Raw genomic sequence first — 13974 nt, 5'->3', positions numbered from 1 at the left:
GTATTGCTCAGCCCTGCTGCTTGTCACGTGTGTTGATCCCAAAGAACATGATTTTTAACATTAGTTTAAAAATGTTCAGTAATCAGTAATGGACAGATGAGCTTTATTTGATTACCAGAAATAAACTGAAATCCTGTTTGATGTTTAATTATGATTTCAGCTAGTTTTGTTGAACACCGTGCACATCTTGAGTCTTTTCAATTGTGCTTGACGGCATAAAAGCGAGACCAACACACACATGTTCAGCTGTTAGGGCAGCAAAGTACCAACTTGTGTCTTTTTTCTGGAAATTCTTTGGCTTTCCTCTTTGAAAGATGTGATTTCCTTCCTTTCACGGCGCACACACAGTTTCTGAAAGACCTGCAAAGGGAGAGAGAGGGGGGAGCAAAGGCTTCCATTGGCGCTGGCGCTAATTGAGTTGTGTGTTTTCCCTCCTGATCTTCCCCCTCGTCTCTCTGGCTTAAGCTGTTCCGACGCTAACAAAACGCCTCGGAAATCGGTCTGAGAGGGGGAGAAACCGGAGCAGATTTACGTTGAAAAATTCATTGGAAAACAACCGCAAAAAAGAGGGGGGGTGATTACAGGAAGAGCAGTGTAGCTGGAGGGACCTTAAAGTTTCAAGTGAGGAATTTGAGGACAGGGAGGAGCTGAAGGGAAGGAAGCTGGAGTGAAGCAAAGACCCTGCCAGGCCTGAAATGTTGCCCAGTTTGTTATTTTCCCTCAGCTTGCAGTGTTTGTCATTTCCCAACTCTCTCTCTCGTGCTTTTTTTTTCTTTTTTTTGTTCTCGAATTTTAATGTTGACACTCCCGACGCCGACTCTGTGATCTGGAAACGACTGTAGAGCAGGGTGTCTTTTGGCAGCCCGAGAAGTACAAATGAAATTTTAACTTCCCCTCCTGAGCGTGACAGCGCTTTGAACGTGCTGTCACCACAATAATAAAAAAAAAAAACAGCGACGGTAATTTAGCCGCGGAAGCAGAAGTGTGAATTATTGAATTATGGAAACGCACGAGTGAGCAACTAGCAGAATTATATATACATATATAAAAAACCTGTGAGGCTTGCAGCAGGTGATGCCTGAATCTTCCAACTAGCGGCTCCTCAGCTGCTGCCTCTTCATGTCGGGGGGGCTTTTTGTTTGTTTGTCTTTTTTTCTGCCCCCCCCCCCCGCGATTGTTTCATTTTGGCCGTGGCGTCGTGTGTGGAGGTGTAGCAGGAATTTTGATGCAGTTATCCCCTCCCACACGCGCATTAGAATAACCCGCCGTCTCCATCCATTCTGCCAGTCAGCAGGCTTTGATAGCAGCTGCACCAGCACAAGTCCTCAGGCTGAGTTGATGTTTGATTTTTGATTTTTGCAACTGGGGGCGGCTGCGGCCTTTTTGTGTGGTTTTATTTAAAAGAGCCGCCGCAAGAAAGTGTGTGTGTGTGTGTGTGTGTGTGTGTGTGTGCGTGTGCGTGTGTGTGTGTGTGTGTGTGTGTGTGTGTGTGTGTGGGATGACAATCTGCAGCTCATCATCTTTGATTTCTGCAGAATAAACACAAACAAGAAACTCTCCCAACTGTAACTTTGCTCTCCTTTAATCCTCACCCCTCCTCTTCCTCTTCCTCCCCCCTCCTCCTCCTCCTCAGACGGGAAGAAGAGAGAAACCCCCTTTTCCTAATCCTCCTTTGTCTCTTAACCTCGTGTCCAGATCAGTGACGTCTGGAAATAGACGCTCTCCTCTCTCTCTCTCTCTCTCTCTCTCCCTCTCCCTCTTTCTCTCTCTCCAGCTTACTTACCTCCCAACTTGTGTGTCTTCACACGTGTCGTTGTGTCTTCCCGCCCTCCCCCCTCCCACTGAGCCTGGATCAGGACCAACCCTGTTTCTGTGCCCTGCTCTCTCCTCTCTCCACCTTTTGTTTCGGCAAAATTGTTAGCTGGTCTCTCCTCCTCCTCCTGTGAGATTTTACCTCTCGGGGCAGGGCTGGGAAGTAGGCGGGGGGCAAGGGCAGCAGATGTCTGCCCTTGCCCGAATAAAACTGTCGGCATTGTAGCATCAAAGCGGCGGCGTGCTAATTATTCATTCTCCGAGGGTTCTGAGCGTCAGGGTCAAGGTCAGCAGACTGCCGACGAGTTCAGGAATCCAATGCTTTCAGCTTCCTGTAAGCAGTGAGTCTCTAAACGTGCATTTGCATATCTTACAGATCGTTGTTTTTTTCCCCCCGCAGATTCCACAGAAACTGCCTCACGTATTCCTTTACCTCCAGGAGGCAGCATAATTAGCCCTGTGTTTACAGCCTCCTGCTAGCTCCCTGCTGGAAGGTGACGTCACATGGCTGCACGAGCACCTGTCAGCAGCGTTGCCATTTACTTAGCAGTGCCCCTTGTGACATCACAGGAGTTATGCAAGCGTAAGAGCTAAATGTTGGAATTTTTTTGGGAAGTTTACCGACAGGCTCGTGATAAATATTATAGCGTCAACATTTGCCAAATGTTTTTTTTTTTTTTTTGGACTGTGGGACCTTTAATTATCCCTGAAAATTCTTCACTCTGACCCTTGCGACACTCACCGTTTCCTTGAATTTCAAGCTGGGCCGCGTCCACCGTTTGGCTTCCGACCCGATTTGCTTTGGCGTCGCACGCGCGGCGGCGGCGTCCTTACGCCGGGTGACTAATAGCTCTCGTCCTCCGCGCTGTCAGTCGGCGTCCCAGACGTGCTCTCGAGACGGAGACATTAAAAATCAGATTGGTTCCTCTCCCCGAGAGAAGCCGTCCAGCCGTCCGTCGAGGCTGCCGAGTCCTAATCGAATGTTCCAGCTGCCGGCACCTGTGCTCAGAATACCTCAGCAGACGGCGGCGGAGCGGTTTAACACAATATCGCGACCAGCGGGGGGAGTTAAACTAAATTCCACACACACACACACACACATCGAAGACGAGTGGAAAAAAGGAAAAGAGCCCCGCGTTTTTACTGGATGCTGTGTTTGTTATTTAGCATATTGTTCTCTCAGCAGAGCGCCTTCGCAGGAAACGGTGTTATTAATTCCCTGAGAACCAGGAGCGCTAAAAAACCACAATTTGCCTCGGCTGAGTTTTTTTTACACCGTCCAATTTTGTCGCGCTAGCAGGGGCTTTATTTTCTGCAAATTGCATTTTGATCTACCAGAGTGCTTTCAGTCATGTTTGGCTTGCCTTGATTGAGCTTACCCAGGTGGGACTTTGCGCACGGGGGTTTTTTATATTCGTCCGATAAGATTCCCAGCTGCTTCTCTCTCTCCCCCCCCCCCCCACCACACCCCCCACCCCCTGCAACTCTGTCTTATTATTCACGATGCCGCCGCAAGGACTCTGACATCCATCCTCCAAAAATCTCAAGCTTGCTCGAGTTTGGGGAAATCTCTGTCAGCTTTGCCTGCCAACTTTTCCCTTTTTGATCTTTCTTTTTCCCCACTTTCCTTTCCCCACCCCTCCTCGGCTGTCTCCAACCATTACGGCTGCCTCCCCTCCGGCTCGGCGCTGACTGTACTCTCTGGCTCCCTCAGGATTTGTCACTGCGAAGGGGATGACGAGAGCCCTCTGATCACGCCGTGCCACTGCACGGGGAGCCTGCGCTTCGTCCACCAGTCCTGTCTGCAGCAGTGGATCAAGAGCTCCGACACTCGCTGCTGCGAGCTGTGCAAATACGAGTTCATCATGGAGACCAAGCTCAAGCCGCTGCGCAAGGTGAGTGACGCGCGCCGCCGCTCCGGGCCTCCATTAACGATGATGATCCCGCTTTTCCGCTAAACGTCCCTCCAGGTTTTCGCGAGGAGAATCGTTTCAATCGGTTCAGACGGCGAACGCTCGCCTGGAGATGACGGGACAATCTTAATTAAAACTCCCCGGCCTTCATCAGCAGAACAAAAGGGCCTTAAACAAACGCTCTGCTCTGAATAGCTCCCAAATCCCGATGGTGAAGTTCTGAATGTGTTTTCGCCTCAGTCAGTCAGTCAGTCAGTCTGCAGAGAGGTTGATGTGACGTCTTTATCAGTAGAGGCCTGCAACCGGAACGCCTGTTCCGAGTAGAGCGCCCCCTGCTGCGGCTGTTGGGGGAAGCTTATTTCCCGCGGTTGCAGGGATTTCACGCTGCGTTTTTATTGCTTGGCTCATTTCCCGGTGATTTGTAAGGCAGAGTCATTCAATGTTCTCCTGTCGGCCTTAAACGGCAGCTGGATCACAACGATTTCAAACTCTTAAACCCCCCCCCCCACTTTGTCAACCTCTAATAGAAATGATCTTAATTTGGCTCCTAGCCATGAGCGCTCGGCTTCCTTTTAGCTGTGACGAAAACAGCAAGTTACTGCTGCAAGCTGCCGTTTCAAGGCCAGAGAGGATTTTTTAAATAAAAACCTCAACAAAAACAACACTAAAAAATTCTCTCTTTTCATGTTTTTGCTGCACTCCTGACTCTCTTTGGCTGTGTTGATTTACACTGATGGAAAGCCTTGATCTGCTGATACCTGACTGAAAAAGCTCTGTTTGGTGATAGATATATTGTCCAATCACCATCCAGGCTCCCCCCCCCGCCACCCACCCCCACCCCCACCCACCCCCCGCCAATACAAACGCTTTCTGCCGGCTCTGTCGGATGTTTTGTTTGTTTGTCTTTCGTCTTCCCTCAAATGCTGCGTGTCGTCCCCCCTGCAGTGGGAGAAGCTCCAGATGACGGCGAGCGAGAGGAGGAAGATCATGTGCTCGGTCACCTTCCACGTCATCGCCATCACGTGCGTGGTGTGGTCGCTCTACGTTCTCATCGACAGGACGGCGGATGAAATCAGACAAGGTCAGCGCGCGCCGCACTCGCACTTGATTTTTATTTGTGGCTGTCGTGTTGGATGTGGCGTCCGTCCGTCCGTCCGTCCGTCCATCCGTCCCGCCAAGATTTGCATCCATCCGCGATTCATTCACACGTTCATCTGCATCACCGCCGCGTAACTATTCAGTGTGAAAAACCTGCGAGATTTTGTCCGGCGAAGATCGGAGAGCGCGTGGGCGCAACTCGCTCACAGAGGCCTCGGCCAGCATCAAAGAGTGCAGCCGAGTGTGCTTGGAAACCTTCACAGATGGGTTTTTTTTTTTCCCCAAGCCGGTGAGTTTTTAGACTTTCTGGTCACATCAGTTCACTTTGATTTTTACGACCTGCGGTTCGCGGCGGAGAGCGTTCAAAGATGAAAGGAGGAAAGCAGGTGTAAGACACGGACGTTGGCAAGCATCCTCCCAAAGATGAGCTCTAAGATGTTCACGGTCCAGCGCTCACTAATGCCCAGTAATGTGACTTTTTTTTTTTTTTTTTTTTTTTTTTTTTAGCTATTATTCCTCACAAGGTTCCAATCAGAGCCCGGTCGGTTTCAAAATGAGCAACATAAATAGCATTTCACAGTTACTTCCTTAAGAAAAAGAAGGATAAAGGCAACAGAGGTCCCTACATTTTCTGAAACAGACCTTCTATCTTGCACTGGTTTCGGCCCCAGAAGGCGTTCACATGACCGACAAACCCAAACACATGTTGATCATATTATCATGTTTACCCGCGGCAGTGCACTCGCTGCCTGGCTCGCCTTCCCGATGACGTCCGAGAGTGGGAGTGACTGTTTACGGGGGTTTTCTTTCCCAAAACTTGCAAGTTTAACCCCCCGCCCCCCCTTCCCCAAAACCCCTCCGACCACCCAGCCAGCTTTTGTTCTCCAATAAAGACGACGCTCGTGATCCAAGAAAACCCTTCATGACTCTGTGTTTACCTATCAAGTGTTGACCAAACCCACCAGAGCCAAAGACAACTGTGAATAATAGCCAGGAGAGCAATCAGCCGAGGATTAAGGCCTCTGTTCTTGCATTAAAGGTCCAGTGTGTAATATTTGTCTTGATCTATGATTTTTATATTGGTAATACCTTAATATACTGCCCATAAATATATTAATAGGAGTGTATACTCGCAGTACAATAAGGGTTCTCATTTACATATAACATACACAGAGCAATCCAGGCTGTCTGACAATGTGTTTTGTAATTAGGGTGAATGCTCACGTTTTCAAAAAAAACAACAACAGGTGTGCAGGCCATCGTAGCTCACTGGCAATTGCAGGAGGGGGAGGGAGACCGAAAGAGGCTGCAATCTAAAACGTAACCACTTGCTGTTTCTTCTTCAAAATCTCAGAATATTTCACACTCAACCTTTAAAGCCGATGTCCGATGTTTTAGCGACGCACGCTCTTGCGTCATTGGCTGGCACGGCGTGCGCTGCCACCTGTCCCTGTCCGCTGGCGTGTCTGGCCGCCTCTGAGACGGCGTCCAGATGGAGCAGCGGGCTCGTTCAGCCCCAACCGGATCGTTCAGACGCGTTACCGTCCCCTGGGGGCCGTTGGGTTCAATCACGGCTGCCGCCGATATCTGCACACAGTCACAGCCGATGCACCGCTAACACACACACGCACGCACACACACACACACACACACACACACACACACACACACACAGCAGTTTGGAAAAGTGCCTCTGCTCTGTCGGTGACCCTGCATGATGAATTGCATTGCCAAAAAACAAACAAACACACAATTGTGCGACTGTGATAATTGATCAACCTGTTTGTGTGTCCTTCTGTAATGCGTGACACGTGCACTTTCTCCACTCATGCAGCCGGAAGAATCCCAGGTAATCATTTCAACTTTGACCTTTTCTAACCCCCCCCCCGACCCCTCAAGTCTTTCCCCAGCTACCTCCTCCCCCCACACCCACCCAACACCACCTCTCTCTCTGTCAGCGTCTCCGTCAGCTGTGTCCTTATCTGCCGCGACTCTCCCTCACTCTCCTTTTAACACCTTCTCCCCATCGCCTCCACGTCAGGATCAAACTGTTCCTTTGGCCCCTAAATGTCACCGATATCCAGATAAACTCGCCGGGTGTGCCGAGCCGAACGAGCTCGGCGTTCTTCCGCTCCGCGCCGATGTGATTTTTGTGTTTTCTTTCCCCCGCGTCGATCTCGATCTGAAGGTTTTGATTAAATCCGCCGTCACTTGCTGTACGTTTACCCAGCACGGGACAAGTTAATCTCAGCTCCTGAAGTCGGATATCAAGCAGCCGATATATCGCCGCGCTGCACAAGTCGGAACAACAACCCTTTTCAGTGCTTTTGCCCCGAGGAAGCTGCTGAAGCTGCGCCAGGAATATCTTCTCCGCTCCAGCGTGAATAATATCGCACTTTTGTCAATATAAATGATGCAGTTTTTTGTGTTTATCTCTGTGTGACTTTAACGAATGGGAGGATCTGTGTTTTTGTTCAAGGTCCCATATTATCCAAATCCACTTAACCAGTGTTTTCTAAGGATAATCACAGCCTGCCAGTGAATCACTTAGATATGTGAGAAGCCCAGCCGTGACTCCGTTGCTTGCTTCCGTTTATTTAGAAATCAGAAAATTGGGCATTTTTTTGCGGCGAGGCCACAAACTGAGCGCTAAATATTTCACCCTCTGGAGACCTATAGGCTTTCGTTAGATGATCTGGTACCTTTGAAGTCTCTCTCCGCCTTGAGTGAATGCGTAAAAGGCGGACGGTTCGAAAGTCAACTGTGCATTTCGTCTTTGCCTCTCAGTTTGTTTTATTTAAAGGCGAAGCCTCAGCTTTTTTCAGCAGATTTGTGCATGTTACGACAATTTTTTTTCAGCCTTGCATTATCAGGGTTTGTTTGTTTGTTTTTAGCATTTTGCACCCATCTCTACAACGGCCTCGGGCTCTCCGCCATGATTTCACATGGTCGCTAAATGCTGACGCTCCCTCTGAGCCAGCAGTCTCTTGGAAGGAATAAAAGGAATAATCTTCCTGGTGGCTATGCGTTCATTTGGGGAAAGAGAAATGAGAGGAAATAAGGGCACAGATGGAGAATCACCAGCATCAGTAGTCCCCAGACAGACACAAACCGCTGTCCTGCACCTGAATCCCTGCACTACACGATGCTGTAGGCATCATCTACTATACATAAAGCAGCTCAAGTTAGATCGTTGCATAATGACTTTGTGTTGCTCTGTGTGTCCGATCTGTGCACCTTCCTCTGAGGCTTGCCTTCTGTCCCTCAGGCATCCTGGAGTGGCCCTTCTGGACCAAGCTGGTGGTGGTGGCCATCGGCTTCACGGGCGGACTGGTGTTCATGTACGTCCAGTGCAAGGTCTACATCCACCTGTGGAGGAGACTCAAGGCCTACAACCGGGTCATATACGTCCAGAACCGGCCGGACACCTGTAAAAAGCTGGCGCTGGAGAAGCCGCCTCTGCTGGAGCCCAACCTGGAGTGCAAGGAGGCCCTGGCTCCCACCCAGTCGGACACAAACTCCTCCCAGTACACAGAGACAGAGGACTACTGCATGGAGGTGCTCCACGTCTAACTTTGTCGCTCGTGCCGTTTCCTCACTCGCTCCCGAGTGACGGACGGTCGCGGTGGAAATACTGGCGAGGGACGAGTGGACAGTCCCCGTCCTCTAATCCCAGACTGACCTACTTTCATCGACACTTTGCTCCTTCGATTCCGGACAGATTGTGACTCTACTCCTCCTCCTTCCTCTCCTCCTCTATTCACACCCCAAAACCCCCAGTTTCAGCTCCACTCTTTCCGTCTTTGTCTTTTCCTGGACCGGACTGTTTCCCTTCGCCATGGGAAATGTCCAAGGAAGCCTGGAGCTTATACTTACACACACACACATACACATACACACACACAAACACACACAAACACACACACACACACACACACACACACACACACACACACACACCAATCACAAACTTGTATGTATACGTCTGGGAGAGCAGGACTGAGACCTAAAAGACTCCAGCGCGTCTCCGCAGGTGGACGCGTCTCCGATGCGTGAGGGTTTAGTTTACTCGTGGGTTCGTTAGATTCGTTCGTCCTTACCTCCCGTGAGTCTTGGTCGGGTTTCGTTCCTGCCGTGGATCAGTATGTAGCGCCGCGCATCGCATTTTCTGGAGCGTTCCAGCCACTGCCATCACCGCCGCCAGCGTCAAACTGGTGTGGATCCCACCGGGGTCTGATACGGACACGCATTCAAGCACTTTTGGTTTGTTTTTGTTTGTTTGTTTGATTTTGGTTGTCTTTTTCAGTCCAGACAACAACCCCTCCCCCCACCCCCCTCGCCCACACCTCACCTCCCACACCCCGCTGATGTTTTGCTCCTCTCTTCTCCTCTGAGGGAATGCTTGTTCATCTCAGACCAGCTTGGAGAGGTTTGTTTCCTGTGTTTCTCGCACGCACACACACGCGTACAAGATGATCCTTTTAAGGAGGATTTAAAAAAGAAAAAAAAAAAATTGAGGTTGAAAAACAAGAACGTGCCGTGAGAACAGTGTGTTCTGTTAAAAACGGGAGACAAATTAAATGAGCACACTGGCGAAAAAAGAAAATCCAGTCAAATGATTTTCTTTCCCTCAACTCAAATTTTCTGAAAGCTTTGAGAATGTACTCTTTTAAAAATATATATATATATACATATATATATATATATATATATATTTTAAAAAAATCAATTAAAAAATGCTCAACTTTTTTACTATTGAATTGACATTGTCAGGTGATTTTCATATCTTGACATCATGACAAGAGCCTGTGGACACAAACAGCTTTGCTCATCTTTTTTCTATCATGCAAACGGTACAGTATTTACAGCTGATGATTCAATGGGCGTTTTGATTTCATTATTACTATTATTGTGTTTTGTTTTGTTTTTTCAAAATCATGCCGACCTTGTTGCTTCGTCACATTTTAGGCCTTGAGAAATCCACGGCTGCGTGTTTTCAGCCTCCCTTCGCTCGCACTGTGCAGGCGCAGCACTGATCGACCCCCCCCCCCCCAAAAGGCAAACCGAGCAGTCTTTGGCGCAAAACAAGCTGATTTTTATTTTTATCCGAGCATTCCCTCAGCTGCACGGTCAGAGGAGATCTGATGCCTGGTGTTTTTCGAGTCTCACACCAGCAGAAGTCCCAGTTGGGCTAAAATTGTTTCCCGCCTTTCGCCTTGAGACTCCCTCATCTTGTGGGATCACAAGACAGCCGGCATGTTGCCTTTGTTTGAATGCAGTGGGTTTTTTTTCCCCCCACATTTGGCTTCTAATCAGACTAAATGTCCAGACATCTTCTTTTTTTTTTTTTTTTTTTTAAGACTGGCGAAGCACAAGTTTAAAAAACAACAACAACAACAAAAACACCACGCAGCTCAATTTTTACATCAGTGCAGAATTTTATACTGTTTCTTTTTTTAAAATGCAAACGTGTTATCATCAGCATTTTGCTGCCTGTGACAGTTTGCGCCCATTAAATAAAAGGATTTAGGTGCTCCCCCTGCTGGTGCGCAGCTGAAGGTGCGGGGCATGAGGAAGGCAGCGGTTCATTTCTCGGGGCGATGTGGTTTTTGGGCTTTACGGTCATTTGTAAAGTGCTTTTGTGGATGTGGGAGCGCAGCGTTCCGGGCTCACGTTGAGCCTCACAGCCATTCCAGCAACAACACGTTTTATAAAAGGAGAAAAAGAAAAAAGAAAACAAAAGAAAGAAAACACTGTCTTTGATACCAATCTACTGTCTGTGAACAGCAATGGTCCAACATACCTGATGATTACTGCTCAGCAGCAATAAATAAAATCTGTGAGCTTTTTTTTTTTTTTTTTTCCCAACAGTGCAAACTGTACCTGTCTAAATGGCCCTGTTGTGACTTAAGATCTGGAGTGTAATATAATTTAGTACATAATATGAGCCAGGGGAGTTGTTGTGTGTCAAGTTGGATTAAGACCTACTAACGAGAACCTTCAATACTCACAAGGCTCAGTGCAATTAGGGAGAACAAAAAGTGCAATTACCCTTTTGTTGTTATTCTTTAGCTCTAGTAATAGTGTTTAATGTCCAGGCTGTCACCTGGGTATAAAATGATTATTGCTTTATTTTGTGTTGTATTTATTTTCAAAGGAAACAGAGTAAAAAAAAAAATGAAAAAAGTTCATTTTTAAATAAAAGCCCTTTCATGAGTAGTTTTATGCAAGATACATTTTTGTTTTTCCCAGGCATGAAGCAGAAGGACTTTCACTCCTCGTTTTGCACCTTTAGTTGCTTGTTTGAACTCTCGTAATGTGAATATCTTCACTTGCCCGTTTTGCTTTTGTAAGTTATTTCATCTTGACTTTCTTTTTAAAGATGCATTTGAGTCGTGCATTAGATTAAAACAACTTGGGCTGGTATGGGATGCAGGTATGGGAAGCTGATGATGGACAGCTGCGAGCGCAGACTTTATGTTCTACTTACAGGAGCTGGCTCCTTCCATGAAGTCTGATGCAGAAGTTGACACATGAGGAAGATTCAGACGCTTTTAGGAGATGTTATGGCCAGTCAGGTTCTTCTCTGATCAGCTCCTTATTTCACAACACTCATTCTCTTGGTTTCTATTCATTTTGGTCATGCCTGGGAAAAGTGTACTTTGCACAAAGCTACGATTGTTTACTACTGACTGGACTTGAACATATGACTGTTCCCCTGTCTTATATCATTCCACGAGTTTGTCTGTGAATTTTCTTTGGAATAGTAAGTGTAAAGCATTTGGTAAAAGTACTTTTTTTCTTTGTTTGTTTGTTTGTTTTTAAAAGGAATATTGACGTGTTTTCAGTTTAATTCCCCATTATTGAACAACGTATGTAGAATTAAAGAGGAACCAAATAAAAATTAAGTTACTTTTAATGACTTGTTGTTTTGCTGAGTCACGGCAAGTTTGTGCACTTTGATGCTGAAATTCTGGCAAGTCCAGATTGATCAGTAGTAGAGAAGAGACAAACAATGACTGACTGCGAGGAAACTACGAGGCAAATGACGAATCAGTGATTAACATCATTTTAATATGTCATAGCCACGAATATGTGTGGAAAAAAACTCATGATGAGGTCAAAGTCTTGTCTTTGTTTAATCTGGTGTGACAACTCTGTCATTTTATCATCAGGAAACCATCAGGACGGGGGGGTCGGGTAACTTCCACTCTTCACACAGCGACGCTGTTTGGAATCTTGTCGGGGGACATGTTGTAGTAGGGCAGGTTCTTCCCCTCGTTCCTCGTCTTGATGGCGCTGGTGATCTCCGCCAGCTGCTTCCTGAACTTCTCCATGGCGTCCTTGACTGGCTTCTCTATGAAGTGCTCTTCAGGATACATACCCAGGTAGAGCTGCGGGAAGAGAGAGAGAGAGGACACGGCATATTTTGAGTAGCCTGCAGCTGCCCATTAGGGAGAAAAAAAAATCATTTTATGACAATTCAAAGATGTGTTTCAGGACAGTAATTCCGAAAGCGAATCATCTTGTTGATGTCGAACGGAATGGATATGTGGAAGACACACTGGGCAAACAAATTGCTAACATCTGGAAATGTTTTTATATATGCTAATTAACAAAATGCATGGATTTAACACAATGTGTACAAACTCATAACTAATGCAATCACTAATAAGAAGTAACCGCAAATAATTGTGATGTGATCTCATTCCCTCCCTCTTTGCTCACTACTCTTAATAACTAATAATCTAAATGTGCTATAATTACACCAGGTAATGGACTGTAACAACAACAAAAAGCTTTGTTTTTAGTTCATCACCACCATGCAGTCTTTTCTTTTCTTTCTTCCAGTCAAGTCAGAAAAGTGGGAGTCAAAGCTGGGGTCAAAAGACTTCACAGTCCATCAGCTGCTCCTCATCCACGCTCGGCTTCCTGTAGTCGACAGATCTTTGTTATCGGAGGATCCAGGCAGCTGCTCTTACTCTCTTTGCACACCTGAGCCACAAATCCTCCTCGGTCCGGGCAGCCAGTAGGAGCCGGTTAGAACTATACAGCCTGAGATGGGTACGGACAGGAAGTCATTGGCACGGATGCCGATGCTGCTTATTGATAATCTTTTAAATCCTAGTCTATGTAATTTTGTTTTGAGCATATTTTATCCTCCCCAATTTTTCATCAAATAGCTAAATGCTTTTAATCAGTATTTTTTATTCATATATTCAGCTTCACAAAGAACATTGTGAAAACTCTCTTTATCCAGGTTTTGCAACTTCAAGGTGGACTCGGGAGACTTTCCTCACAGATTCTAATAACTCAGCCCAAGGTTAAAAAAACTGATCAATAATTTCATCATCCTTTCATCAATATTCTGAAACTGCTTCCAGCTCCTCGGTGGCTGCTCCACTACATTACCACAGCAAAGATCCAGGTCTTGACCACTTCTAGCTACGGAGCCCCCGTGTGCTTTTATGAAAGCGTCGGTGTCCAGCGGAGGTGCCACTTCAATCTGAAGTGCAAGTATTCCCGCCGGCGTCCCTCTTCACTGCTCTGCCTCTGCACTTGACTTTCTAAAGGGTCTGAAACAGTCCACTCTGACGCGGGCTCTTCCTCGGGAGGAACTCTCTGACATTTACCAGGACACTGGACGAGCATTCAGCCCTTTGACAGATTTGCCTTTAACTGCAGTCACACCAGCAATCCAGTCCATTACGTGCAGCTATGGCCACCCAGTAGCATCTGGCAATGAAGCCACCCTTGAAAAATCAGATGTGAAAGTCTCCCGCCGGTGTGACACGATGGCAGGTCACAATGATCAACTCCGAGTTCGTGAACCTCCAAATGCAGCTACTGGATCATTTCTTTTCAAAGAGCATCTCAGGTCAAGATGAGAAAAGTGGCTCTAAATGGTCGCTACAGCATCAACTGCACCTCAGGCCAGGCCAACTCATCCCCTCTTGAGGAATGACGTCATCCCAGATGAATTATTTCCAGCACAGATCCCAGAGAATTTTCTTTGCAGATGACACCACGAAGACTGCAACTGAAACGTGCAAAACATAAAAAGCAGAAAGAAAAGTTGATCTCCTCGGTGCAGGTCCTCCTCTCCAATTCAGAGCACGAGTCCAATGTGTGTCTGCAGCCAACACACATC

The 13974-nt window shown here is 47.1% G+C and overlaps 2 protein-coding genes across 13 annotated transcripts in view; one reads left to right on the top strand and one right to left on the bottom strand.

Annotated features, from left to right (window-relative positions):
- The window catches only part of marchf8 (membrane-associated ring finger (C3HC4) 8), a 66691-nt gene extending 54949 nt beyond the window's left edge, over window positions 1-11742 (top strand). For 10 of the 12 annotated variants that reach the window (XM_076018534.1, XM_076018536.1, XM_076018533.1 and 7 more), the window contains 4 exons: window positions 3527-3707; window positions 4671-4806; window positions 6658-6672; window positions 8092-11742. In XM_076018534.1, coding sequence (XP_075874649.1) covers window positions 3527-3707; window positions 4671-4806; window positions 6658-6672; window positions 8092-8396 — 637 coding nt within the window. In that variant the 3' untranslated portion in view covers window positions 8397-11742. The remainder of the gene's footprint in view (window positions 1-3526; window positions 3708-4670; window positions 4807-6657; window positions 6673-8091) is intronic. The other 2 variants (XM_076018532.1, XM_076018529.1) reach the window with 1 other exon arrangement.
- Window positions 11743-11876: 134 nt separating this feature from the next.
- alox5a (arachidonate 5-lipoxygenase a) overlaps window positions 11877-13974 on the bottom strand; it is an 8406-nt gene continuing 6308 nt past the window's right edge. The window contains exon 14 of the mRNA XM_076018527.1: window positions 11877-12217. Coding sequence (XP_075874642.1) covers window positions 12038-12217 — 180 coding nt within the window. The 3' untranslated portion in view covers window positions 11877-12037. The remainder of the gene's footprint in view (window positions 12218-13974) is intronic.

The sequence above is a fragment of the Nelusetta ayraudi genome, unplaced genomic scaffold, assembly GCF_046127955.1.
Source record: "Nelusetta ayraudi isolate G7.1 ecotype Tasmania unplaced genomic scaffold, CSIRO-AGI_Nayr_v1 ptg000008l, whole genome shotgun sequence".
NCBI classification, from domain to species: Eukaryota; Metazoa; Chordata; class Actinopteri; order Tetraodontiformes; family Monacanthidae; genus Nelusetta; species Nelusetta ayraudi.
The sequence above is the reverse complement of the archived record's forward strand: the minus strand, read 5'-3'. Positions and strand labels throughout refer to the sequence as shown.